Below are 24,164 nucleotides of genomic sequence, written 5' to 3' on the forward strand. Positions count from 1 at the left end.
ATGGTTTTGGGAAAGAGACGGTTGTCCACTGGGAACAGAATGGAGACAATGAACCTGTTTACAACAAACTGCTGTACAGCTGCTGCATTGCAGAATCATAGATGTAGACGATTAGGTCATCTAGTGCTGACATTACAAGATAGATGCCTCTAGCACAGTCACAAGTTGGAAGAAAAAGAGAATCAGCTCAAACCTGTCATGTAGAAGTTTGAGACCTGACTTGCTATTGCCACAATCCAGATCAGAGGAGAGAATCTGATACCAGTAACAGAGAGTCAGTGCCAATGCATTAATTTAAAATGTAATTTATTGTCTATGATAGGAGACATGAGGACCAGCACCTCAGTCAAAGGTCTTCTCCACTGACAATTTGACAAGCAGCTGTATCCTCTTTCAAACTTCTGATAACTTTTGAATAAAGAATGAACTAGCTGAACTGAGGGTGCGCACACCTTGGTGTTTTTTTTTTTTTTTTGCAGTTTCTATATTTTGCTCCTACTTTTGGTGTGGCCATATTCTAACCCTTTTTCTTTTAATAAAACATTTCAATATTACTTTAAACTTTTATTTATATTGATTACTCTGTGCAAAACGTTTATGTATTTTAAATTCTTTTTTCACATTGTTTCCCCCCCTCTAAATTGTTAACCACTTTTCTGGCATGTTTGTCACTCACTGCTTTCTTTTTAGCTCACATGGTTTCTATGTTTCCACTTTCAAAAATCTTATTTTTCATTTCTCCTTATTTAAGCTCCTATATTTGTTTTATTACATTTGCAGTTATAACCGCTACTTTTCTAACTTACTCATCATCCTATATATATATGGTTTTCTACCTGCCAGTGGTTGTCAGCTGCTGGTTTTTAAGGTATTATCATAATCTGAGAAAGAAATCCTGACTAGTGTGACCAGTTTTTTTAGCATTCCTCTCCATAATCGTATACTGTATCTGCTTTTATTCAGGCATGATATGCAGAGAAAACTGCAGGGCAAACAGTGTTGTCATAACAAGGAAGCAAGGTCTGTAATCTGAAAATAAAATATATTATTTCCCCTAATTCTGTCAGGTCATCAAGTCAAGTCCCATTTTAGAAGGTCTCTGAACCAAGGATGGAAACAGGTGATGCTATCTAACTGGAGGACTTCAAGGCTGTAATCTGGATGTACAGGTCTAGTTTATCTAACTGCCACAGGCGAAGAGACAGATCATGAGTTGTCAAACTCCATTGATTTCCCTGGATACTTTGATTCATACCTACTGAAGATCTAACAGTAAATGCATAGTTCTATCTATGTGTTATCTTTTGGGATGGGTTATACTAATATAAATCTGATAAAATCCCAGACTTATCACATTTATTATACAGTTCTGATTCCTGTGGAGAGTTATTGCTTCACAAGTTTCTCAACTCATTCAGCACATATAGAAGAAATAAAATCCTAGTTAATGATGGTTTGATATTTTGTATTCCCAGCTGGATCAGCTTTGGTATCAATACAGAGGCAGATGAACAGATCCTTTGGCAAACCCGCTTGACTTTTAAAAACTACAAGAAGCAATAATATATATTTTTTATTTTAGTTTTGTGTACTATGTTACCTATGCCTTGAGACTTCAGTCCATCAAAGTGCAAATAATTTTAAATGACACTTTGAGTGTGGATAGGTGAGATTGTCAATTCTGCAGATCAGTGTAATGATTTTGTGTGTCAATATGCTTAACTGCACAATGCTATGGATGTTCATTCAGAAGTAAGTCCCACTATGTTCAATGGGGCATACACTGGGAAACTGTGACTAGGATTACAACCTCAATAAAGTTATTAAATGCACATTTGAGTATAGATATTCAAAAATAAATTTTAGTCATGTATGTTGTATATACATGTGTGAACATATTAGATTGGAGTTATACTTAGGGTATAACTTGTACTTTAAGTAAGATTAAATGTGGATCAAACCCTTCTCTAGAAGTGTGCAAATACAATAGATATAGAATTTTCAACAAGTTCCATTTTTAATGCTTTATCTAATAACAAATATATCATCTTTTCGTGCTCAGTGCAATGTTCCTGCCATGATTTTGCAGTGTTAAATGGTGGGAAAAGTAAAAATAACCAAGTGGGTTGGCACTGAACATTGCCTGATATTTACATTACTACGAAAATATTATCTTCTAATATAGAGAAAACATGTTTGCCATTTATATTTTGTAGTGTAAACATTATAAGGTTGGATTAGTGAGCTTTCTGATGCTCTTATGCTGCAGCTGACTATTTTTTTAACATGTAACTTCAGACCTGAAAATATTATGGTGCATAAGAAGTCTGAAATTAACAGTCCAATTTAACCCTTTAAAGTAATACGTGATTTTTTTAAAGAATCTAATTTGAAACCCTACAAATGTTTCCAAAATGACATTTATGCATGATTTTTTTTTAATTTTCAAGAGACCTATTTTCAAATAGACACATAAGCAGTAGATAGCATTATTGCTTCTTTTAAATTTTATTTTATATATTTTTTGAAGCAAGGAAAAATGAATACACTTTATTTTCACAACTTTTTTTGGTTCCAACACTTTACTGAAAATGCTGATGGGTTACAAAAGCAAGATGGCATACTGAAAATTTTCACGTCCATAGTTAGACTTGTTATTTGTCTACTCTAGATGGAATAACACAGAATCATAAAAAAACAGAGCTGGGAGAGACTTCATAGGCTATCAGATCCAGCTTGTAGTAGGATATTGTAATTAAGGATGAGCAGATCCCCTTCCCCCATTTTCATTTAGTTGGGTTGACTCTGCTCTATAAATGTCACTCTGTCTGCCTTTTGGTTTAGCTTGTAAAATTTCAGAAATTAATTTCAGATTTGACACATGGGTAATATGCTGTAGTTTTCCATTGTTGGATAAGTGACCAAAAGTAACAGTAAGATGTCCTCCAATTCATCTTTTTGTCTCAGGGAATAAACCACCTAACTATACAACCAGTGGGTTTTTTCCCCCTGGGGGGGACGGAGGGGGACGCATACCGCTAAACATTTAGTGAATCTAAGTTTGGCCTCATTGCCCTCCACAGTTTTCATCAAATTCATGTTAGTAGTTAAGGACTGTCTACTGAATAGTTCTATTACTACTACTACTACTACTACTACTACAGTAAGATGTTTAACCTGGCCTGCTTCACACCTCAAGCTAATCTATAGTTAATGTTTAATGGGGTGTACGGGGTGTTAGGGGAGGGGTATGTCATTCTCCTTCTGGGGTAGTTTGTCCACCTTTGGTTCCCATGCTGTACTGAGCTCTCAGCTGTGGCTCCTAGAAGCTGTCAGCATGTGACAGTGGCCACACACTGGGAAATGGATTCGACTGGATGGCTAAACTAGGCAAGGGTAGTCAATGGGTCTCAAACTCTTGGGGAGTTAGGAACTTCCCCTGCATGCAGACAGGCTCCAGTGGATTGAGCAGACAAGACCCAGAGTGGGTCCACTGGCCAAGATGGCGGTTTCTGCATGTGCTGCAGAGGGAAGTGAGGAGCAAATGGGGCTCATCAACCTGGGAAGGTAGCCCATTTAAGAGAAGGATGGCTAACTCTGGCCCATAACCTCTACTACCTTGCAGGACATCTTCAGGATAAGAAAAGGCTAAGGAGTAAACCCTACTCAAATCTGGAGTGGATTGCTAAAGTGGTTAGCTGATGTCTTGTACGCCTCCTTCTGGTAACTCCCGCAGCCAGGCTGGCACCAAACGTATTTCACTGCTTTCCTTTGTACCCCATCAGCAGGGCTATTGTCTGGGCAGCCCAGGACCTCCATACACACTGCCCAGGCTTGCACCCTGGGGACATCACTTTGGTGCTGCTAATGCAGCAGTTTGACTTCACTGGAGGTGCATGCCATTGTCTCTTGAGACAGAAGGATGCCAACAACAAGGTTTAAGGGTATACACAGCCATTGTGTATTATCAATAGATGTTATCTTCTCTTTGTAGTATATGAATGGATTTTTAAATTAATTTTAGATCAATCCAGCATATGGTTATATAGGTTTACGAGACCCAGTGGCCCGATTTTAAATTCATATGCTTTGAAGTAAATCCAACTGACTTTGATGGATCATATTTTGTAGCACATAAACCATGCCAGGCACAAGGGTAGCCCTACATACAGTAGTCTAATTGGGAGGTTATTGATGTATGGACCCCTACAGCAAGGCTATCCCTGTCTAGGAACAGTCAAAGTTGTCACACCAGCCAGTTAGCAATGGGCACTCCAAGCCACTGAAGTCACCTGGGTCTCTAGTGATAGTGGTGGATCTAGGAACAACACCAAACCATACACTTGCTCCTTTGGAAAGAGTGCAATGCCATACAGGGCAAGTATGCAACCCAATTCCTCTGCCTGGGAACCACTGATTCATAGGGTGTCTGTATTGTCAAGATTCAGTTACAGTTCATTAGCCCTTATCTAGCCCATGATTACACCCAGGCACTGATCATGGATTAGATAAAGGCAGTGCTTTTTTTCTGGGGGTACGCCTACCCCTAAACATTTTGTGAATGTAAGTTTGGCCTCATTGAGGGGTAATAATAATAATAAATAAATTTTATTTATACCCCGCCCTCCCCAGCCAAAGCTGGGCTCAGGGCGGCTAACAACAATCAAAATAATCCAACATTCTAAAAACCTTTCATTATAAAAATTAATTAAAATCAAATTGATGGCAACCATTAAGCAAGATTCTGTGCAGATTGCCAGAGGAGGGGGTCAGGCTGCGCCCTGACCAAAGGCCTGGTGGAACAGCTCTGTCTTACAGGCCCTGTGGAAAGATGTCAGGTCCCGCAGGGCCCTAGTCTCTTGTGACAGAGCGTTCCACCAGATTGGAGCCACAGCCAAGAAAGCCCTGGCTCTAGTTGAGGTAGTATTTCAATATGAGTAGGAAAATGAACGTACCCTTAAACATTTTTTTTTTTTTAAGGAAAAAAGCACTGGATAAAGGACAATGGTTTGGAAAAGATACTTATTCCATTTCTTTAATGAAGTAAGTACATGCATTTGTGGGGGGAGCACAGGAAGCACAAACTTTGCTCACCTTCTGTACATGTATTAGCAGCCAAACACATTTAAAAATTCCTTATCTGGAACCGTCCTCAGGGCTGGACAGCTAGAATTTAGCATATATGTGTAAGGAAAGACTGAATAAGAGAGCATTCACAAAGATGTGACCATTGTTTGAAGGTATGCACCTTCATCCTTGCATGTTAGCCAGTGCTGTGAAATATGAATGGGATCTGCACAAGAGTACTCAAGTCACAGAAAAACAAGTTGATTCAGAGGTGTCTTTGCTAGTTGGTTAGCAATGATGTGAACATCAGTTGCAAGGTTTTGAGATGTAGGTGGCACTGTTAACTATGGAATCTATAAAGTCAAATTCTCTCACACAATAAAAGCAACTAGTGGATACTTATAAATACTGCTTTAGTGACACTACTCAGTGGAAAAAGTAGGCTAGATGGGTACTGTAAATGTACATAAACAGTCTGTTCAAAATGAGAGTAAGTGAAGCAGGTGTGATGAACATTGTGTTTATTCATTTATGAACTTGATTTTTAAGGAAGATTAAGCCAGGGCTTAATTTGTGATTAATGACAAAGATTCCCCCCTCACCAAGGATTTGGGAAGAGGGCTTCCAGATCAGAAGGTGGTGTTTCTATATAGATCTAAGCTCCAGTATCTACCTGAGAGTTATCTATCTGGGATTCTAGGTTCCCTCTGGCTCATTTTGTATGAACACAGATTCATGTATCTGTACTTTAACTTTCCACTGCCATCAACTCAGAATGCTTTCAAAACCTAGCAACATGAATTTCAGTCATAGGCATAAAATAGACAGGATGAAGATTGCTGGTTTATTAAAGGGATACCATGTACATAAGTAAATACTGATACCCTGGGATCTTAAAAGGTGCTTGTTGACAGTTTCTGAAGACTCAAGAGACATTGTTGCTGACAGCAGCCTCTAAGTGGCTTTCATCTCAAGCCAAATTCCCTAAACTTCCATCCCACAACCCAGTCCTGCTACAGTGGACAACCTGTCCCTGTACCCCCAAAGCGAGGGTTGCCATACATCTAGATTTTCCTGGATATATCTGGAATACCGCAGTCGACAGTAGTGTCCAGATAGGAATGTAGAAAATGTCAGGGAATATCCGGATGTATGGCAGCCTGTGTCAGCAGTGCAATTGTGTCCAAAAAGCTCAACAATTCAGGGCAAAACTGAAAAAAAAGCTCAACAAACAGTATTGATATCCATACCTCAATTATTTCCCTCAGCTACTCCTCACAACCTCCTCCCTCCAACCCCTCAGCCATCAAAATCCCAACTGCCTCCCTCTCACTGACAATTAACTCCCAATTGACTGGAACCTCCAACCAATCAGGGACAGGCCCAGAATTACAAAAGCCATCCTGGCTTCTGCTTTGATCCCAAAATGTCCTGGGAATATTTCCGCCACCCAGGCCACTGCCAAGCTTGGGGAGGAGGATGAGCCTCTCTGTGGCTGCTGCTACCAGCATCCTCCCTTGGGCAGCTCATAGTGGCTGCTGCAGAGGCCCATCCCCACATGATGTACCAGCTCTGAGAGGCAGGCAGAGGGCTGGGTTGTCCTGGGTAGGAAGAAAGAGGGAGCAGAACAATGGAGTACAAGGAGTCTTGATACTCTAAAAAAAACACCACATTATTGGTGTGTGTTTTTCTTTTTTGTAAATCTACTAAAGAAATCAAATCAAATTGAGATTAAGGGGTTTTTCTCAGGACAGTGGGGTGTGTGTATGCTGTGTCCCATTGATGGAGTGATGGTGACACTCTCCCTTCTTCTGACAAGAAATCCTCTTCTGGTAGGGGACAAAGAAATGGGGGGTTGAGGAGGGTTAGTTGTGGGGGGAGTGAGAAATGTCCCTATTTTCATCTGAGGAATGTTGGAGGGTATGAGACCGCATAATACTTTACTATTATTTGAAGCATAAATATATGTGCAGCATTTCTGCATACAAACTTTGCTAGATGAAACCTTCTAACTCCTCTTCCTTGTGAGAATGTGGTTATACATAGGCATACTTTATATTTATTCTGGTCAGAAGTTAAGATGCAATCTCTTTTCTTTAACTAGATCTTTTCATAACCAGAATGATATTACAAATAGGGTACTGTTGTTTTTTACAAATTTGTGGCCAGAGCACATTGTAACCAAAGCAATTATTTTTCCACTTAAGAATTAGTGAATATGTTTATAACATAGTTTTAAAAATGCTTTTTTGATTTTGCATCAACTTCATGTAAGTTTGAAGTGCTTTAAATAACATGGAAATCACCATCAGTGAAAAGCTAAGATAACCCAAATTATCCATTTTTGAAGGCTTTCCTCCCCACTTAGAATCTTATTCAGAGAATTCTTTATTTATTGTGCAATTATAATGTTGCTGTCATTGATTGAGCTGCTAAGTATTACTCTTGGATAGGGATCTTTAGATGTCAGTGCCAAGGGTCTTTATCTAATCAACCCTAAGTAACAGGATGTGTTTTCCTGGTAGTTTTGTCTATTCATCTTGTGCTCCCTATCATTTCCCCCCCTAGGATGGAGTTGGCGTAGATGAGAAACTGTCTTTAAGACGGGTAGCTGTTGTTGAAGATTTCTTTGACATAATCTACTCCATGCATGTGGAAACGGGGCCCAATGGAGAACAAATCAGAAAACATGCAGGACAAAAAAGAACTTATAAAGCAGTAAGTAAACAACCTTACAAAACAAAAGCACTTGTGCAACTCTAATCTTTTATCAAGATTACCTTGCTAGAACTGTAATTTGTCTTCTACTCTTAGCAAACTGTGTATTCCTACTAACATATGTTTATATTAAAACATTTTACAAAAGCTATAGCTATGCTCTAATATCTCTGGCTACGTACTTACCAATTTGTGCTGTTTGTGGACAAACGCCGGTTCCGTCGGCCTGAAGTGAGATGAGCGCTGCAACCCATAGTTACCTTTGACTGGACTTAGCCGTCCAGGGGTCCTTTACCTTTACCTACTTACCAATTTTAAGGGGAAATTATATAGGCTACATTATGTTATGTCCAAATAGAGTGTGAGTTGCTTGACTTCATTTCTGTGGTGGAAATTATGAGGACATACCAGGATCAAAGCAGATTAAAAATCATTGGCTAAATATATTGTTTCTTATACATTCTCATGTGTTCAGGAAGGCATGATATGCCATGTCTGTAGAAGTGATTGAGAAATAAATATATATGACGCTCATACAAACTTATGTGCTCACATCTAACTGATTCCAATAGGTTTTAAACTTCATTTTTATTGAAGGTTTTGAAACAAAACTTATTTGTGGTAGCAGTTAACCAAGAATATATATGGCAAAATCCCTTCTCCTTTACTGATGAACTACTCTCTCAAATAATCTCCCTTGTTTTAAATAATATAGAGGAAAACAATCTAAAGTTAGGATAATGGGGTTACATTTTCAGTGCATAGTTCTTTCATTTTTTCAAGTAGCAAAGGACCTGTTCAGAAGGAGGCCTGTGACCCTTACTGAACTTCATTCCTGATGGTCTAGCTTTAATGCTTCAGCTTTCCTCTTCCCAATCTTCTTGAACTCTGTTCTCCCTACCTACCTCACCCCCACACTCTGATGCCTCTGAATGATGTACTGTTACATCACAATGGGGCTTTGTAGGCAAGGGTGAATAATAGGCTCTCCTTTGGCTGCTGTTGGCTCAAAAGCTGTCTAGAGTCTGACCAGCCTGAGGCCAAACAAGCTGACTGCTTAGGCAAAATGCTAGGCTCTGAACATCAATCCTCCCCAATTCCCCATCACCAGCTGTCAAACAAAGAAAGGAGGAACAGCAACCAGCAGCAGAACAATATGGCAGCAGTTGTGCTGGAGAGGAACAGGCAGGAATTGGTCAGAAGACCTGAATCCAGAAGAGCAGAGGGAGACAGAGCCATGAAGCAAGGTAGAGAGTAGCCTTTTTAATCTTAACCACCTGAACTGGCCCCTTCATGGATCACTGCCTTGCCGTGGTGAAGGGGCTTGAAGAACTCAGAGAAGCTATGAACTATGCCGAGCAGGGCACCCAAGATGAACAGGTCATAGTGGAGAGTTTTGACCAAACGTGATCCACCTGGAGCAGGAATCGGCAAGCCACTCCAGTATCCCTGCTAAGAAAACTCCATGGACAAAGACAACAGGCATATAAAAGTTATGACGCTGGAAGATGAGCCCCTCAGGTCGGAAGGCGTCCAACATGCTACTGGGGAAGAGCGGAGGACAAGTACAAGTAGATCCAGAGCTGATGAAGCGGCTGGGCCAAAGCCGAAAGGACGCTCAGTTGCGGATATGCATGGAAGCGAAAGGAAAGTCCAATGCTGTAAAGAAAAATATTGCATAGGAACCTGGAATGTAAGAACCATGAACCTGGGTAAGTTGGATGTGGTCAAAAATGAGATGGCAAGAATAAATATTGACATTCTGGGCATCAGTGAACTAAAATGGACGGGAATGGGCGAATTCAGTTCGGATGACCATCATATCTACTACTGTGGGCAAGAAACCCGCAAAAGAAATGGAGTGGCCCTCATAGTCAACAAAAGAGTGGTGAAAGCTGTACTGGGATGCAATCTCAAAAATGATAGAATGATCTCGATACGAATCCAAGGCAGACCTTTTAACATAACAATAATCCAAGTTTATGCACCAACTACTGGTGCTGAAGAAACTGAAATTGACCAATTCTATGAAGACTTACAACACCTTATAGATGTGACACCAAAGAAGGATGTTCTTCTCATTATAGGGGATTGGAATGCTAAAGTAGGGAATCAAGAGATAAAAGGAACAACTGGCAAATTTGGTCTTGGAATTCAAAACGAAGCAGGGCAAAGGCTAATAGAGTTCTGTCAAGAGAACAAGCTGGTCATCACAAACACTCTTTTCCAACAACACAAGAGACGACTCTACACATGGACATCACCAGATGGGCAGCATCGAAATCAGATTGATTATATTCTCTGCAGCCAAAGATGGAGAAGCTCTATACAGTCAGCAAAAACAAGACCTGGAGCTGACTGTGGCTCAGATCATCAGCTTCTTATAGCAAAATTCAAGCTTAAACTGAAGAAAGTAGGAAAAACCACTGGGCCGGTAAGATACAATCTAAACCAAATCCCTTATGAATACACAGTGGAAGTGAGGAACAGGTTTAAGGATTTAGATTTGCTGGACAGAGTGCCTGAAGAACTATGGATGGAGGCTCGAAACATTATACAGGAGGCAGCAACGAAAACCATCCCAATGAAAAGGAAATGCAAGAAAGCAAAGTGGCTGTCCAATGAGGCCTTACAAATAGCGGGGGAGAGAAGGCAAGCAAAATGCGAGGGAGATAAAGATACAGGAAATTGAATGCAGAATTCCAAAAAATAGCAAGGAGAGACAAGAAGGTCTTCTTAAAGGAGCAATGCAAAGAAATAGAGGAAAACAACAGAATGGGAAGAACCAGAGATCTGTTCAAGAAAATTGGAGATATGAAAGGAACATTTCGTTCAAAGATTACCATAATAAAGGACAAAAGTGGGAAGGACCTAACAGAAGCAGAAGACATCAAGAAGAGGTGGCAAGAATACACAGAGGAATTATACCAGAAAGATATGGATGCCTCGTACACCCCAGGTAGTGTGGTTGCTGACCTTGAGCCAGACATCCTGGAGAGTGAAGTCAAATGGGCCTTGGAAAGCATTACAAATAACAAGGCCAGTGGAAGTGATGGTATTCCAGCTGAACTATTTAAAATTTTAAAAGATGATGCTGTTAAGGTGCTACACTCAATATGCCAGCAAGTTTGGAAAACTCAGCAGTGGCCAGAGGATTGGAGAAGGTCAGTCTACATCCCAATCCCAAAGAAAGGCAGTGCTAAAGAATGCTCCAACTACCGCACAATTGCACTCATTTCACACGCTAGCAAGGTTATGCTTAAAATTCTTCAAGGAAGGCTCAAGCAGTATGTGGACTGAGAACTCCCAGAAGTGCAAGCTGGATTTAGAAGAGGCAGAGGAACCAGAGACCAAATTGCAAACATGCGCTGGATTATGGAGAAAGCTAGAGAGTTCCAGAAAGACATCTACTTCTGCTTCATTGACTATGCAAAAGCCTTTGACTGTGTCGATCACAGCAAACTATGGCAAGTTCTTAAAGAAATGGGAGTGCCTGATCACCTCATCTGTCTCCTGAGAAATCTCTATGTGGGACAAGAAGCTACAGTTAGAACTGGATATGGAACAACTGATTGGTTCAAAATTAGGAAAGGAGTACGACAAGGCTGTATCTTGTCTCCCTGCTTATTTAACTTATATGGAGAATTCATCATGCGAAAGGCTGGGCTGGATGAATCCCTAGCCGGAATTAAGATTGCTGGAAGAAATATCAACAACCTCAGATATGCAGATGACACAACCTTGATGGCAGAAAGTGAGGAGGAATTAAAAAACCTTTTATTGAGGGTGAAAGAGGAGAGCGCAAAATATGGTCTGAAGCTCAACATCAAAAAAACGAAGATCATGGCCACTGGTCCCATCACCTCCTGGCAAATAGAAGGGGAGGAAATGGAGGCAGTGAGAGATTTTACTTCCTTGGGCTCCATGATCACTGCAGATGATGACAGCAGCCACGAAATTAAGAGACGCCTGATTCTTGGGAGGAAAGCAATGACAAACCTAGACAGCATTTTAAAAAGTAGAGACATCACCTTGCCAACAAAGGTCCGTATAGTAAAAGCTATGGTTTTCCCAGTAGTGATGTATGGAAGTGAGAGCTGGACCATAAAGAAGGCTGATCGCCGAAGAATTGACGCTTTTGAATTATGGTGCTGGAGGAAACTCTTGAGAGTCCCATGGACTGCAAGAAGATCAAATTCTTAAGGAAATCAGCCCTGAGTGCTCACTGGAAGGACAGATCATGAAGCTGAGGCTCCAATACTTTGGCCACCTCATGAGAAGAGAAGACTCACTGGAAAAGACCCTGATGTTGGGAAAGATGGAGGGCACAAGGAGAAGGGGACGACAGAGGACGAGATGGTTGGACAGTGTTCTCGAAGCTACCAGCATGAGTTTGACCAAACTGCAGGAGGCAGTGGAAGACAGGAGTGCCTGGCGTGCTCTGGTCCATGGGGTCACGAAGAGTCGGACACGACTGAACGACTAAACAACAACAACAACAACCTGAACTGGAGCTCCCTAGTAATGATGTGCTGATCACCAGGTCTTGTGGAGACTTGTGGATACATAGGACTTTTCAAGACCCAACGATCAGCTCATCAATGGTACTTGGGAAGCCCCATGCATAGCACTTCAAAAGACCTGATGTTGATTGAGTGCTCATGTAATGCCACACCATGATTTGGTTTCAATTGTGAACAAGCTCAGCATGAATTCTAGTTCTCCTATAAGTGTCTCAAGGCAAACAGAGCAGTTGTTCCACATTATGTTGTACACACTTTCCTGCCCATGGATACCAATATAGGTTCTGGCCTTTTGTCTCAGCCCCTCAGTACCTTCTGATGTGATTCTGTGTTTACAACTATTGTGTAAAATAGGGAAACTACTTGGGAGAGGAATCTATATGTCATAAGAGTACAGTCATTTCAAAGGTGTTACTCCTGTAGGGCAGTTTGTGGTCAAACAGATGATTCATAGTGGATGCTGCTTGTGACAGGTAAGTTGTTGTATGCCATCTTTCCTTGCATCTAGCAATTTACCTGCTCTATTCAACAGCATAGCTTTTCTGTTTGTGCAGCCAAAGTATGAATAACCTGCCTTCTTTCTCACAATACCATCTAAAGCACTTTTGTAAAAATTCCATTTGACAGGTTCAAAATTGCTTCATATGAAAGCCCAGTTCTTAAGAAAACAAAAAAGCTTCAGTTTTGTGGATACAGTCTTTTGCATAATCCTTAAAGAGTCATGCAAAGCTAAACCCTTGTTTAATATAAACCTACATGCTTTATTCTGGTTACCTGCTAACTGCAGATTTTGAAATCTACTAGTATTAAACTTCTGTCATTTAGTTGCTCCTCCTAAGAAGAGTCAACTCCTTTCAATATATTTGTGAGGTTGCTGCAAGGCGAAAATGAGGACCAGTGTGCACATTTTTGAAGGAACTCTTTTTTTAAAAAAAAAGTTTTTGAGAATACACAGTGCATTCAAAAACCACAGTGCCTTTCCTTGTAAACATGTGTGGTGCTGAAGCTAAAGGTATTTGCACCTTAGCTATGGCTGTTGAATAGAAACTGTTCTAAATTGCTCCAGTTGGCTGTTATCATATGCTAAGCTGTTTATATGGTGTCGCTCACTGCATATTGGGGACATGTTCTCCAAATGAACACAAATGTTACAAGATAATATCTTGCTCTGGTATGGAGAAATAATTCCAACTACAAGATGAGCTGCTTCTTATGGTCAGGTTTACCATGCAGTAGCAATTACCATATGTACCACTCTAAAGTGGCAGAAGAATTTTAAAGATAAGGAAAGGTATACCCTTATTCTGGGACCAGTTTCCTTAAGGGATCACCCTGCCCCATATGTGTCTATTCAACCACTTCAATCTGCAGAACTTGCACTTCTGCAAGTGCCACAGAATGTTTGTACCACATTTGTGAAGAGTTTATCTTTTAGTGTAGCAACACCTGTGCTTTGGAATTCCCTACTTATTGACATTGGCATATGCCCTCACTATATTGTTTTAGATGCCTACTGAAAACTTTTTTATTTCAACAAACCTAATCAGACATGTAACTTAGCCACCAATATTTGCCTTGAAAAGTGCTACTAATTTTTCTGTGTTTTAATTATAATTATTTTATTTATATATTTTAATAGGTTTGTGCATATTAACTGTGTTTTGTCTATAATTTTACTATGTATGCTGTTTAGAGAGTGTTTTGATTAAGCAGTTTATAAACCTTCCTAAATTGAAATAATTGTGGGTTAGGGAAAATAATACTGTCTTTATTTAGTTTCTTGTGCTCCCCGTGAATTGATACAACATCTTAGCTTGATGACCTAAGACTAGGTTCTATATTTCTTTTTGTGAAAACTGCATTAAATTGTAGGTTTTTTTTTTTGTTTTTTTTTTGCAAATTTTGACTTTCCCTGTTGAAGGCATTGACACTTGCAACTGTTCTGAATATACACATACAGCTAATTGTTTCCTTCCTATTATGAGCAGGAACATGATCATTGGTCTCTAGGTCTTACCCAATATACAAAATGAAAAGGGTAACATTCCTAGAAAACCAAGAATAAAAGAAACAGAAAATAAAACAACACATGTTCTCTTGAGTCCTTAATTTCAGTATAAGATTTCCTCAAATAAAGAAATAAGAAACAGTCACTATTCATGCCCAGGGTGAAAGAACAAATGAAGGCTTTATCTGATAAATGCCAGTAATTAAGAAATACAAAGTTAACAGTACACAGGTAGTTTAAAAAACCAAACAAAAGATACTGTATTGAGATTGTATAATCAACAGAGTAACCAATTGGACCAACCTCCCATGAAGGCCTCTGGCTTTCTCTTGCTCATGGTTGTCAATCCTTTGTAGGTTCAATTGCCATGGGGGGAAAAAAATATGTTCTATACTTCAGCCAGACCATGATCTCCAGTAGGGAGCTCATTATCTTGCCACTCACTGGCAAAAACTGTTTTCGCTGCTGCTAATAAATATATACTAAGAAACATGCTGCCTGCAGTGCAAAAAACATTTTCAAATTTATGCAATAAGGTCCCTATCAAATCTTCTGGGATTGGATGACCCACAGTTTTATAAACTTCAGTCAAAATAAGTTTTCAGATGTACTTTCTCACATTCCTACATACAGTACATATCTCTTTAGCCACATCCTTTTCAACCTTGGTCTGAGCCCTTTTGCAATATGTATGAGAGTCTGTAGGTTACAAAATACCACCTGCTCACACCTTTTAATGACAGTTCTCTAAAGTTTAGACAAAAGGAATAAGAAGGCTTAGCCATCCAAATGCATTTCCACGGGTCTTGCATAATTTCTGCAATAATATCATTTCCCCAGTGCTGTAAATAAACCACTGTATCATCCAGCAATGAGTGAAGATTGTATATATGCTAAAAACCAAACATCTTGAGGGCTGCATACCTGTATGAAGGGATATAGTCAGACTGCAGAGGATTTTGAAGACAGCAGTAAAAATGACACCAGAACTGAGAAGCATGTCACAAAAGAATAGAATAAAAAGAGTGTACATGCTTTAAACACCACACTATAGAAGATAGGCAAATACAACTTTACTGAAGGCAGTATGAGTAGTAGGACAATAAGCAATTGGTTCAAGTTGCAGCAGAGCAAATTTAAAGTAGCTATAAGGAGCTATTTGTCCAATTTTTATAATGGCTTGATAGTGGTTCAAGTTGCCTTGTGGAGCTGTGGAATTTCCTTCCTCCTTCTTAGTTTTTTTGGTTGCTGAATCAAATGAAAACATTTTCAGCATGATTGTCCTTTATATGTACAACATACATACCTCTTTCAGAACACCATGAGAGATATACACCCTCTTATTTTCTCCAGGTCAACAGTATTATAAATAAAATACAGTGGTACCTCAGGTTAAGTACTTAATTTGTTCCGGAGGTCCATACTTAACCTGAAACTGTTCTTAACCTGAAGCACCACTTTAGCTAATGGGGCCTCCCGCTGCTGCCACGTTGCCAGAGCCTGATTTCTGTTCTCATCTTGAAGCAAAGTTCTTAACCTGAAGCACTATTTCTGGGTTAGTGGAGTCTGTAACCTGAAGCGTATGTAACCTGAAGAGTATGTAACCTGAAGCGTATGTAACCTGAGGTACCACTGTATTGTAGCTTCCTTGGTTATGGATAAGAAAAGGCTTAGTTTGAAAGTCTGTTAGTGCAGTCTACAACGTACCCAAATAAACCACTTGAAGTTGTGGAAGCCAGTTAAGGACACAAAGGACACTGCTGTTCTTAATACAGTTGTACAGTTGTAGACTACAGAATGCATTCAGGGAAGCATCATGCTTTTCTAAGGAAAGCCACAACATGTCCTTATAGGCATCCACTTCCATGGCATGCTAGCCTCCTGCAGTGGAGTCCCTGTATGCTTGGAGAGAGATAGAGAGATAGAGAGAGAGAGAGAGAGAGATGGATGCAGGCATGACCTTGCCTCTGCTCCCATTTTCTTCCCACCACTCTCTTATCTGGTGACTAGTACTGCTAGCAAGACTCAACAAGCACATCTTGTACAACTGTACCTGCTGTGTTGAGTGTGGGTGGAGAGTTGAGAAATGTCACTTCAGTTCTTCTTGTTATGTATCCATAGCAGAATGATCCAGGGTTTGTTAGGCTGGTTGAAACAAAGCAGGTTATAGCCAGACAGTACTGAAGACATACTCAAATTCCACTGGCTGCCTCTGCAGCAAGTGAATATGTTATGCTAAAGAGAGAGTAGTTAGTGAAGGATAGCAAAACAGCCTCTCTTCGTACCATTCTCAGAGAATCAGGTGTAATTGTTCTACCATGGAGGCAAATTTAATGTGCATTTGTAAAATGTCAGATCACATTTCAATGAACTGGACGAGTAACAATTCAGAGACTTAGTTCTATTGTTTCCCATGCAATATTGCTATCCTACTTGTGTGGATTGAGAACCCAACAGGAATGTTCCATTAAAATAAATGAAGCATTCTCTCCCAAAATCCAGACTGTTAATGAATCCAAAGGTATGCTCCATTAATTTCGGTGCAGCCAAATTCTGAAAAGTGCTGCTAAAGAATGTATAAGGGTTCTAATTATTTTCAATCTCTATTTTAAATATTCACTAATTTAGTCTTCCTGGCAGCAGCTTGGCAGCATCTAGTGCAATTGTTCCTGCAAAGTGTAGAACTGGCAAAGTGAATGGGTGCATGACTTCTACCTGCCTTCCTTCCATCTGACGGCCACAGCATCAGGGTGGCAATTGCTTGCTTGATGGGTGGCAGGGGCAATGGGGTTCTCTGCTGGAGTGGGGTCCAACCATGGTGGATGGGTGCCTACCCGGCTGCTATCTCCCCATTGCTATGTCAACAGCAGCTTCAAGAATGGTGAATGAAATTGTCAATGTTGCTAGGTGAAAAGTGACAGTCTCCAGTTTTGAACTTTTACAGTGGAATATATAAAGAGAGGTTTGTGTAACACTCTTATTTTATGAGAAAAAGCATTCCCTCCAACAGGGGCATTGTAAGGTACTTAAAAAGACGCTGCATGAGTTTGCATAATATTTGCATAGTTTAAATTATATGTCTAGATGAAAATTTAGGCTGGTTTTCAGAAAGGAAAAAAAGGATAGAGATGAGGGAGAAATTTGACTCAGTTAATATTTAAAGCCAAGCCTACTTAATTCATACTTTCTGGAACAATATGGAAACTGAAACATAGCCTTTCTTTGAAATTCACATTTCCTTGAATTTTGCAATGCAGTTTTCCGATCAACTAACGTGTACAAAAATTAATATACTAGGGTAAATTTACATGTTATGCATTTAAATGTATGTGTTAGCTAAAACAGCACACAAAAATGCATTACATTGGGCAAAAAGCTTTGCAAAAATGTGTATATCAGAAAAAAATGCAAAAAAGTCTGTTACAAGAAATTCACACTGAAATGCAGATTAATCTTTATGAGGATATTATTATTATTATTATTATTATTATTGACAAACAAATGTGGAAATGTGGAGAATCCAAGATTGGAAAAATAAGAAACCAAGAGAATCTGAAATTGACATCTTTGCCCATCGCTATTCAAGCCCTACTTTGAGCTATGGTGTACCAACATTACTTTATGGTTCTGGTGCACTGTATGTTTATTGAGCCCTCCACCTGAAACACAATTGACAAGAACTACTGCTTTTGAATATATTAAAAGTAAAATAAAGACCTTTGGGAAAATTAAGAAGATGGGTGGGTGTGGGATTTCAGTGGCAGTATGTTATGACATGCTCAGTTATAATGTTTTTAAAAGAATCATTTTAAGCATAAATTTTAAAAATAGGGCAAGGGCCAGGAGTTCTGGGGGCTTGCACTAAAGATGCAGGCCTGGGGCCCACTAGATCATCCTCTAACAATGCCCCTACCCTCCAGTATTTCACAGGTGAAAATCTATGCATCCTGTTCACACTCATACCAAGCCCCACACCTTCCCCCATTACACACTGTGAAAATCTGTACTTCACCTGCTATATTCTTTATCAAACTGTCCATCTCATTGCTTTAAAAGCCATGGTGGTGAGGGTTCCCTTTGTTAAAGAGTCAACTTACTAACTATGAACTGATTCTGCAACCATGGATATAATTGAACAACACCAACCACTCACAAGACGAAGGTGTCTGAAGGCTAGAAAGAACCCCAAAATTTGCTTAAGTACAAAAAAAAATCTTTAGGAAAACAAAACTCTTAACAGTATCAACTCCAAAGGTAGCCCCATGAGGAATGAGCACAAATAATGCTGGTTATTGGGGTGCAAAATGGTAGGAAGGGGGAATGGACTGGCCTATGCTAGAAGAAGGCATGGCTGGCTGTAATTCTGAACAGGAGTACTCCACATGCCAATATTCTTTTGAAGATCCACATTAGGCTATAAAACATAATTGCCCGGCATTATGTTATTAAAAGTTCAAAATATGCTGTGTGAAATCACACTGTGCATTGCACCTTAGTGTTCATCCAAATCCATTTAAATGAATGTGTGCTAGAGACTCCCACACAGGAGTTTTAACTTTAGAAACTTGTGTGTGTGTGTGTGTGTTTGTTCTTGTTCTGAAGCCTGAAGAATATCACTAGCAAGTCATTTTCCCAAGATCTGAACAAGGGGCCCTTGCAGATTGGTGTTTTATTCAGTGGCGTAGCGTGGGTTGTCAGCACCCGGGGCAAGGCAAGTAATTTGTGCCCCCTAACCCGTGGATTTGCGCCCCCTAACCCGTGGATTTGCGCCCCCTAACCCCCAGATGTTGCGCCCGGTGCGGCCGGCCCCCCCCTGCACCCCCACGCTACGCCACTGGTTTTATTGTGGGTATATTGTGTCACATGTTCTTGCCACAATAATAGTGCATCAGTGGTGGACTTATTCTGTATTATTAGTTATTAATATCCCCAGGGACACTACATTATTGCTGTCTGGAGGGCCTATAGCACAAAAAGTGGGAGAAAATTAAAGTGGAACGTTTGTGCTATTAAAAGTTACAGGATTTCAGCAGAAAGTTACGGGATATGCAATAAATGAAAAGCAGCAGTGTGACCACCCGAAAAACCTTTACAGGTGCAGACAGTATTGAAAATATATGGCACCCTGTCCCCTTAGCATCATGACCACAGACCACAGAAGAGGATGTCTGGAAGGTCCAAAGTATCCCCAGTGGTTTTCTAAGGGTAGCTTCCAGAAAGCCACCTATTAAATTGAAATAATTCAACCAAAGCTGAAGGCCCTGTGAACAGCCAGTTTATAAACATATCCTTATTTGATAAGCAGACAGATTAAATTGTGTAGCGCATGCTTTTTACTTCCAGCAATTATGATATGTACACTTTATTCAGGGACGCGGGTGGTGCTGTGGGTAAAACCTCAGCGCCTAGGACTTGCCAATCGTCAGGTCGGCGGTTCGAATCCCTGCGGCGGGGTGCGTTCCGTTGCTCGGTCCCAGCGCCTGCCAACCTAGCAGTTCGAAAGCACCCCCGGGTGCAAGTAGATAAATAGGGACCGCTTATTAGCGGGAAGGTAAACGGCGTTTCCGTGTGCTGTGCTGGCTCGCCAGATGCAGCTTGTCACGCTGGCCACGTGACCCGGAAGTGTCTGCGGACAGCGCTGGCTCCCGGCCTATAGAGTGAGATGAGCGCACAACCCTAGAGTCTGTCAAGTCTGGCCCGTACGGGCAGGGGTACCTTTACCTTTACACTTTATTCAGAAATACAATGATGAGTTCAATCAACTTATATGATGCCTATATTTTGTTATTCATTTCAGATTTCCGAGACCTATGCCTTTCTACCAAGAGAAGCGGTGACACGATTTCTAATGAGCTGCTCAGAGTGCCAGAAAAGAATGCATTTAAACCCAGATGGAGCAGATCACAAAGGTAACTTTAGTGCCAAATAGTGGGATGTAAAGTAATTTTATTCATAATGCCCATTTATATTTCCTTGGTTTAAATGAAGACTCATAAAACATTGTACACTAGAACGGTTCAACAAGTCGTATTGTCTCATTCTCTTAAGTCAGAATATAGTAGTCTTCTGCATTCTTTCAAAGGATTATGTGTAATACCATGTTCCTGCTAAAATGTGTGTCCAAGGAGGACATAGCGTGCATGAATAGTCACAATGTTTTGGATTTATAAACTCAAAATATTTATCTAAAAAGATGCATGTACCTTCTGTCAGGGTTGCAAGATGGAGCAACTTAAAATACCAAAGATAATAAGGACTACAGGAACCTGAGATACCAGCAAATGAAGTTTGTATTGCCCCTAATGTAAAGGCCTTCACGTGCTCTCATGAATGTTGATGCCCTCAGCAGAGTGAAGATCAGACTAATGTAGTTTCGTACTCATTTTTTTTTTTGCTGCTGCTCATTTAACAGGGATTGTTCCATAAATTGTTTATATGACTTCATGGGCATTTTTTTGTGAAGCAACTTGTGTGTGTGTGTGTGTGCGCGCGCGCGTGTGTGTGTGTGTGTAATGTCCAGGAAGGCAAGTTAGAAATTATTTTAATAAACAAATAAATAAAAGTAAAAATAAGGGCTCATTTAAGGTACCAAGGAGCCCTATACTGAATACATATTTTGAGACAAAGGACAATACCCCCTTCTTAGTCTTCTATATAAATAAATTATTATTATTATGATGCACACACAAACCTATACATAGTACTACTGCCATTAGAATTCCAACTAAAGTTAACATTTTAGAGCAATGTGGCGATTCCTCCTCAGGAGAAATTTTGAGGGAAACCCAAAGAGATTTGATAAATGAACAAATTTTCTCAGAAGTCTTTTCTCGTCCTTGAACGACACAGGAAGCATTCATTGCCCCTATCCATTCCATCCAGTCTTACCCCTTGCTGGACTTACTCTCTAGCACAGTTAGAATGCTAGTTAAATCAGGCCATTCTATTATTCTGGCACATAATATGGTGACCTTGCAGATGTTAAAGATATCTGGATTGACTTGTAGCTGAATGAAATAATGCCTGAAAACCCCGTGCTTGCTGCTTTGAGTGTCATCATGGAAGAAAGGGGGAATATAAATATAATAAGTAAGTGCCAAAATCCACCAAAACATTGTCACCTAGGACTTTTTCAGGAGACCCAGTTCACACATCATGACGGCTGTAAAGCAGTGTTTCATGATGAAACACACCCATAGTAGGAAGTACTATATACCATTTATTTGTAATTATTTTGTTTATAGAAAACTCCATAATCATACCTTTTAAAATCTTTGTTTATTCTTACAGATAATGGGAAGCCCCCAACTTTGGTTACCAGCATGATTGATTACAACATGCCAATCACAATGGCCTACATGAAGCACATGAAGCTACAGTTATTAAATTCCCAGCAAGATGAGGTAAATATCTAAGACTAATTCACAATAACAGTAGTGGTGGACTACGTTCATCTACGGTTACCTTATTACATTAGCAATTTGTTTAGTCTACTATTAAGAGTAATTTTTAAAGCTACAACTTCATTTGCTCTAATGACACAGGAGGAATGGAAAACATTCACTTAATCATAGGTTTGAAATCATACCTTGCTATTTATAGTTTATGATTCTACATCGAGTATGCAACATATTCAATCTTGAGAGCTGATCATATGGGGTTTTCTATGGTTGTTTCCTCATGTTCAAATAATGAGAGAGAAGGGAAAGGTACTTGGGAAGGACATTCTTCTGGATTGGTCACTTCACTCCTTGGGCTTGACTTGACCTGCTTTTTCTTAACAATACTCAAGTATGGAAGAGCTGTTTTGTTGGTTCATGTTAACGTTTATTCTTCAAATATTTTAGATGGCAGATTTTCAAGAGTTCCATTTTAGGGCAGAAGTGGGAGGTCAGAAAGGCAGTTGTGGCCCTTCAGGACTCTCCATCTGATCCTTAGGATTCTCAGCATGTCTTCTGAACATGGGACTTAGCTCCCTCCAGACAAACCATGACCTCTAGCCAATATTTGTCCTACTTTGGCATTTCTGGGAGAGCTAAACCACAAGCCCACGTTCAGATGACCAACTAGCCAAACCATGACTTAACTCAGCACAGTGTAGCAGTAGAACTAGAACAGATCCAAAGCAGCTGTGACCTCCTCTCCAAGCATGCTCATTCATGCTAAGTCATAGTTTGGCTTAATATTATGCATAGTGAAACTCTAAAAGCTATTGCCAGAGGCAGTACTGAAGCCTGGGAAGGGTATGAGAGAGCATGCACATTTGGGACTTATTATCAACCAAGTCCATCAGAAACTTCTGTAGATGTCTTAAGAACTAGCATGCTTAGGTCTTGAACCTAGTTCATTTAGTTCACATGGTTTGTTAGTGTGTATGTTAGTGTGCATGTGTTTAAATGATCCCTACCAAATAAAACACTTTAGCGCAGCTTCGAAAGTGAGTCGCTACTTAAATTTACAGCAAAAGCCTTGAGTCTGGGCTTATGCAAGTGGGATTTCAGAATATGCTTAAAGCTTTTCTGAGTAGGGGTTTTCTGAGTGGGATAAGCAAAAGAAATATAATGAAGAGTTGATCTGATTATCTGGGAGAATTAAAGGAAAACTGATTTAGTATTTTTGCCTTTTCTCTGTTTTACATTAAACCATCTGAAAATTTAGTAGAATAATTAGATGGATAGGGTAACTTGCAGCTTAGACAGGTTCTCAAAGGCCATGTAAGATATTTGCGGTTATTAAGATCTTATTGAATTATGTAATATTTTCCATTCAGTTTCATGTTTGCAAGCTACTTGATGAAAGGCTTAAGCTGAAATCCTGTACCCGCTTACCTAAGAATAAGTCCCATTGAACTTAATAAGACCAGCTTCAGTGTAGATGTGTCTAGGATTTTGCTACATGTGAAAGAAAGGCAAGGTAGACTGGCATCTTCTAATACCACCACCATTTCTTTTATTTAATATTTTCAGGCTTTGAGTGCCATTGTTTATGTAGTTAAAATGGCACCTTTTACAGACAACAGGCAGGTATCAGCAGCTTCCCAGGGTGTGGGAGAAGTGCAGAAGTAAACAAAAATATCTGAAGTAAAAACCTGAATAGGGAGATCTCAAGAATAACCACAAAATAGTGATGGTCAGAAACCTAGGTGGATTGATCCACACTGACTTTGCACTGCCTTGCCCCCCATCCTCTCCATCCTCAAATGCTGGAATTCTCCATCCTGGAATCCATCCTGGAACTCAGCCAGAGGGAGGTCAGGTGAGCAGCACAGGCCAACCATACTGGCAACCCCTGCTCTATTTCCTTCCCTTCCCAGCAGTAGCAGACAATGTGATGCCCTCCAGTTGCTCGACTCCAGGTCTCATCAGCCAAAGCAAGCATAGTGATTCATCAGAGAGAGCACCCTGTTGGCGACCCCTAGGGCAGATCACTGTGGAGGAGTGCTGACTAACTAGAACAGTAAACAGGAACCGAATAATGATAACAAGACTCCATAGTGCCACTGTTAGCTGCAGGTCCTATTTATCAATTCTACTGGCTTTGCTCCTGCATCCTATCATCATGGAGCACATCTAACAACTGAATACTGCTGGTGGAAGAGGGGAGTATCAGAGAAATGTGACTCTGAGTAGAATACAGTTGACTGGACATCAGTAGCCAGTAGGTGTTTTATGCAAGAGCTTCTGACCTTACTCATTGTCTAGCAGGAGCAATCTATGTGAAGAGAAAAAAGTCAACTCTTTATTTAAAAATATGCTGCCATTCTTAATACGGCTAGCTTCAGGTTTGAAGGAGCCTCTGGTAAACTGTGCTCTAGTAGGTTGCTTCCAATATTAGTGGGTCTCCTGATA

At 40.1% G+C, this 24,164-nt stretch overlaps 1 protein-coding gene and 1 long non-coding RNA gene across 5 annotated transcripts in view; one reads left to right on the forward strand and one right to left on the reverse strand.

The window, feature by feature from the left end:
• The window catches only part of NOL4 (nucleolar protein 4), a 115,150-nt gene that overhangs the window by 27,706 nt on the left and 63,280 nt on the right, over nucleotides 1–24,164 (forward strand). For 3 of the 4 annotated variants that reach the window (XM_083451639.1, XM_083451638.1, XM_083451641.1), the window contains exons 2-4: nucleotides 7,636–7,785; nucleotides 20,114–20,225; nucleotides 21,607–21,719. In XM_083451639.1, the coding sequence (XP_083307765.1) occupies nucleotides 7,636–7,785; nucleotides 20,114–20,225; nucleotides 21,607–21,719 (375 nt within the window). Of the gene's footprint in view, nucleotides 1–7,635; nucleotides 7,786–8,791; nucleotides 9,033–20,113; nucleotides 20,226–21,606; nucleotides 21,720–24,164 lie in introns of those variants that run through there. The other variant, XM_083451640.1, reaches the window with a different exon arrangement.
• Nucleotides 8,355–12,366, reverse strand: LOC310682669. The gene is made up of 2 exons (XR_014514090.1): nucleotides 12,289–12,366; nucleotides 8,355–9,062 (listed from the first exon to the last, which is right to left on the reverse strand). It is a non-coding gene; the product is annotated as an uncharacterized lncRNA (long non-coding RNA).

This window comes from Podarcis tiliguerta (genome assembly GCF_965153285.1).
Source record: "Podarcis tiliguerta genome assembly, chromosome: 7".
In the NCBI taxonomy this organism is placed as follows: Eukaryota; Metazoa; Chordata; class Lepidosauria; order Squamata; family Lacertidae; genus Podarcis; species Podarcis tiliguerta.